Source organism: Gracilinanus agilis, unplaced genomic scaffold (assembly GCF_016433145.1).
Source record: "Gracilinanus agilis isolate LMUSP501 unplaced genomic scaffold, AgileGrace unplaced_scaffold10585, whole genome shotgun sequence".
NCBI classification, from domain to species: Eukaryota; Metazoa; Chordata; class Mammalia; order Didelphimorphia; family Didelphidae; genus Gracilinanus; species Gracilinanus agilis.
In genome coordinates, this window is record NW_025340906.1 from 1 (window position 1) to 4,921 (window position 4,921).

Below are 4,921 nucleotides of genomic sequence, written 5' to 3' on the forward strand. Positions count from 1 at the left end.
CCCCTCCGGTAGAAACCCGCGCCCTAGCGAATATGGGCCATCTCCTCCAGAAAGGGGGTCTTCATGCAGCCCGTGCACAGCTGGTCCATCCAGAGCGGGGCCTCGTGCTGCAGAGGGGTACGGCGGGGAAAGAAGGTGTAGCGCAGGTCGTAATTGAGCAGGCAGCTGATGGAAGCCATGTAGAGGTCTGAGAAGCGGCAGAGCCGGCGGGAGAAGTAGGTGGGGTTGTGGCAAGTTCGAAAGATGCTGCCGAACTGCGGGTTGAACAAGTTCTTGGTGACAGCCCTGGGGAAAAGGTGAGAGTGAGAGTGCTGCAGCCCTCCAGCCCCAGTGGGCAAGGTCCTTGGGGGGGGGGTTAAGGTGAAACTCAAAGGTCCAGGTCCCCCAGTGCATGTCCCTTCACACAGGGCTGACAGACACAGGCCAAGAGAGAGGCGCCAGCAGGACACCAAAAACCTGGAGCACGGCTGGGAAATTCAACCCGTCCCTATGGCCTGCAACGCAAGTCTCTGGGGGCGGGGGTTGGCCTGTTTTCCAGGAGGCTGGCACATTCCTGAGCTGAACTGAAGGCCCAACGTAAAGAGGAGGGAGAAGGGCAGCTGTGGGGTCAGGGGCCAGGCCTCTAGGCCTTGTGTGACTGTGTTCGGGAGGCCACGTGGCCTGTGAGCCAATCCACTCAAGCACCTCCCTCCCACCCTGGGGAAGCCAACACACCTCATCTCCTGCCTCTCCTTCATCCAGTCTTGGAGCACCTGTTGGGACTCTGAATCCCGGAACATCTGGGCAACGAGCGAAAAGGAAACATTCCCTTTAAGTCCTGCCACAGTGGGCCCCGACCCCCGACGTCCCTCCGAAGGGCAAGCGAGAGGGCCCAAAAGGCCTCAGCGAGACGACGAGCGGGAGACGGAGGGCCCCAACCCAAAAGGGAGCAGAGACGCCTCCGGCTTCCAGTACTTAACCCAGACACACTTCCAAGTGGCCGAAGCAATTTCCTGGCCTAGCTCCACCACTCTCGGTCCCAAGGAAGCAGCCAGAGGAAAAGCACTGACCTGCATACGTTCCAGCAGGCCAGTGAGGGCTTGTAGCCACGTCAGGGACTGAGAATACTGCTCTGTGTTGACGATCTTGGTCTCCGTCTCCAGCTCTGGAACGATAGCCCCAGTACGCCAGCCATGACGAAGCATTAGGTCCTTGGAGAAAGCGGTAGTGAAGCAGAGTGAAGAAAAGGCAAGGCCTTTCTTGGCACTCCTCTGTGCTCAATGAAGTTTCCCACAGGACCGAGAGGGGATCCCCCGCCCCCCGCCCCGCCCCACACCCTCGCCACTGCTGTCTATCCACACAGCCGCTCTCCCCATCTTGGCCCCCTCTGAGCACTCACTGCCAGATCACTGTAGAGGTGGTCGCCAAAGTAGAAGACCTTCGATCCTCGCCAACCGGTCAGCCGCAGGAAATCAAACAGGTTCCCCTAGGGATGGAGGGAGCAGGAGATTCCCGTTTAGGGTCGAGACACTTGCCTGGCTAATGCTAGTTCTCCCCGAAACGCATTGCCGTTTGAGCACGCTGCCCTTCCAGCATGAGCCCTGGGGCCCCTGCTGTTGTGCTCCCAAATCTGGGCGGCCTCCTCCCCGCCTGAGTCACAGGAGCAGTAGGCACCACCGCGGCACCCCCTTTTAAAAAACGTTCAGCAACAAAGAAACCTTTTTAAAAAATCTTCCCTTCCGTCTTCAAATCAATACTGGGTATCAGTTCCAAGGCAGAAAAGCAGCAAGTAAGGGCTAGGCAATGGGGGTTCAGTGACTTGCCTGGTCATACAGCTAGGAGGCGTCTGAGGCCAGATTCGAACCCGGGACCTCCCATCTCCTGGCCTGAGCCACACGGCTGCTCCACTGCAACCTCTTACAGGCTGCGCCAAAACACCCCCTACTACGAACCCTAGCCCCGACCCCTGCCCACTACAAAACACGGCCTTGGCAAGAGCCGCTGCTCAGGAGGTGAGTTCCCTTTCCATTTTGACCCAAGTCGAAGTTTTCCCAAATCCTTCCCCCCCCCCCCCGCCCCACGGCTTCTATCTGATTGGCGGGTGCCCTTCCCTCGCTAGAGCAGATGTCCCTGAGGAAAGCACCAAAAGACACCATGCCGGGTCAGGAGTAGGCAGCTGGGCAGAGCCTTTAAGTTGGTGTGGCAGCCGTCTCTGGCCCCGAGGCCCCAAGGCCCCTGTCTGGCAAGAAGCAGTGCTCAGGCCCCTTCGCCCTGGGGGGGGAGGGGGTAAGGTGTTCTGGGCTGGGCCGAGGAGCACGTGATGTCCACACGTGGCTTTGTGCAGAAATGGGGGACTCTTGGCTGCCCAAACCTCAGCGGGAAGAGAACTTTTCGTGGTGGCGCAGCCTGTAAAAGGCTGCCACGGGGAGCAGCTAGGTGGCTCTGTGGACTGAGGAATAAGTCACGGTGGGTAGGTGAAAGTTTTAGAAAAGCGTATTGGAAAATGCAAGCTTGAGCTGAGCATTCTAAGGGCCTCTGGAACGTGGCTGAAAGGTCACGGGGCTTTTGAACTCTGGGACAGTTGGGAGCTTTTGCCACTGGTGCAGGGGCTCGTGCCCTGATCGCACTGGAGAAAGCCCACTTGGACTGCATTTTGAGGAACTACAAGTAGGTCTGGATCAGCAGCTTTGGAGGGCGGTCCTCCAGGCCCGTGACAGCCTATTGGAGTGGCCCAGTGGAGTTTGTGGACCGTCCCGACACCCCAGACCCTGGGACAGCTGAGAACATCGTTGGAGCGAGCCGTGAGCTCCCCCAAACACTGTCCAATTTGCATTTAGCCTAGCGTAGCGTAGTGTAAGTTTTGTCTTCCCTGCCCCGACTTCCTGGACCGCCTAAACCCGTTTCTTCCCTCCTGTAGCTGTTAAGAATCGTTTGGCCCGTTTCCCATTTGCCCCACCTTATTTTATTAGTAAAATCCTTTAATGTTACTTCCTTCTGTCTCAATAGAACCCCGAAGGCCTCACAAAAAGTTAATTAGTCTCCCTGTCACACCGAGTATTCCTGTCTCCCCCCATTCCCCTATTTCAAGAGCCAGGCCTAGAGATGGGAGGTCTGGGTTCCAATCTGGCTTCAAATCTGTCTGGGGGGAGATGAGAAGGGTCCTGGGCTCCCCTTCAAGCCCCAGCCTCAGCCCACTTCAACAAACAAGGCCTCCGGGGCCTCCATGAGTTGAACTACAAAGTGAATAAGATGCGGGGAGAAGCCGAGGGTCTGCATAAAGCCACACCATCCAGGTGACCGGAGGTAGCTCTTGGCCCAAGCTCTCTCTCCGAGGTCTGAATGAAATAACTGCCTATACCTAGGCAGCAGGGTGGTGTGCTGGATAAAGGCTGGGCCTGAGGTTAGAAAGCCCAGCGTTCAAATCTGGCCCCAGATACTTCCTAGCAGGTCCCTTCCTCTCCTGGCCTCAATTTCCTCCTCTGTGAAGTGGGGATAATAATAGCACCCAGCTCCCAGGGCTCAATTCAAACGAGGTGACGAGGACAGTGCTTTGTCAACCTTGCGTTACCAGACAGATGTTCGCTCTCCTGGTAACTCGGTTTCCTTTCTCTCGTTTGCAGGAGTGATGCTGCACGGGTACCCATCTCGGGTGTCTTACACGCATGGGATGCTGGGAGGAATAACTCTAAACAAGGGAATCTTTTCTGTTCCTCCCTTTTAAGCCGCTTTCTTCTGGACACAAACTGGGCCTGCTGGCAATGAGGGTGATAGGGCTCCTCGTCCCAGCTACCAGAGTTGTGCCCCAGGGCCAGGAGGGCCAGCCTGGTCTCTCGTTATGGCTAACTCAAGACAGATGAGGGAAGAGACTTCTTCCTCTGCCTGTCTTGTCCCAGGCTGAGACCTCCGATCCTGGAAACAGCTAGGATGCCACCTCTGGGAAACATTTCCTACCTCTCAAACTGAGAAAGCCCCACTTCCCTCCTGGGCGCGTGCCCTGCGGCAAGTGAGCACCTCTTCTGTTGGGGGGACCTTTGAGTGTGAAGGCCCAAGTCTGGAGAAGCCCTCCCTACCCTGCTTTCAGGCAGGGGCAGGCGAGCTGTGCTGTCACTGCCAATGTCTGTACCTGGCACACTGGGGAGCCCTGAAGTTAAATACCACTGCCAGAAGGACAGCCACCAAGGCAGCCCTCCCCAAAAGAGGGCCTTTGCGAAGGGTGAGAGTCCCAGGCCTGAGGTTTTCAGAGGCCTGTGGAGAGCAAGGAGCTCAGGGCGGCTCTGATGTGGTACTACTGAGGGAGGTCAGAGAGCTCCAGGCCCGCATCCTGCATGCACAGCGGAACCGCTTTCTGTTTTTTCCCTCTCTGTCTCCTAAGCCTCGACCTGAATCTTCCCTCGGAACAAAGCGTGACACCACCCACGTGCAAAGTGCCAACACGTCTCGCGTCCCCTGCCAAAGTGAGGGTTGGTGACTGGCCAATGGGCCCAGGCCTCACCTGCTTGTAGACCTGTCCCTTCTCTAGCTTGATGATCTTATCCCACTGCAGGTCTCCGTTCTCATCCAAGCGGCGAAAAGGTCTGCCGGAAAGAAAGGTTAGCTGTGTGTCCTGTCTTTGGCCACTGGGCTGAGGGCTGCCTGGCCTCTTACTGCCCTCCAAAAGGAATACAAGGTCCCCTCAGAAACAGGTGCCGAGTTCGGGAATCCGCCCGAGATGGTCTTGCTTATTCCTCTGCCCCTATCTTGTTCGCCTCCCAGGCAACCCAGGGCCCCTGCACCATTTGTCTCTCTTACCACATAGATGGAGATGGGAAGATTCTAGCCTTGGGAGTGGGTCAGCCGGAGGAAAAGGGCAGACAGCCTCCAGGACCAAGAAAGCATGCCCTGCCCACCCCCGGCCCAATGAAAGGGTCTTGAACAGAACCCAGAGATTTACATGAGGGAAATT

General features: G+C 57.1%; 1 protein-coding gene across 1 annotated transcript; it reads right to left on the bottom strand.

Moving 5' to 3' along the window:
* Positions 1 to 23: 23 nt before the first annotated feature.
* Positions 24 to 4,553, bottom strand: LOC123253928 (5'-nucleotidase domain-containing protein 2-like; the record flags this gene model as incomplete). The annotated part of the gene is made up of 5 exons (XM_044683019.1): positions 24 to 285; positions 715 to 779; positions 1,050 to 1,190; positions 1,379 to 1,465; positions 4,472 to 4,553. Coding segments are annotated over 5 exons (637 nt in total), but the record flags the coding sequence as incomplete, so codon positions are not given.
* Between the last annotated feature and the right edge of the window lie 368 nt (positions 4,554 to 4,921).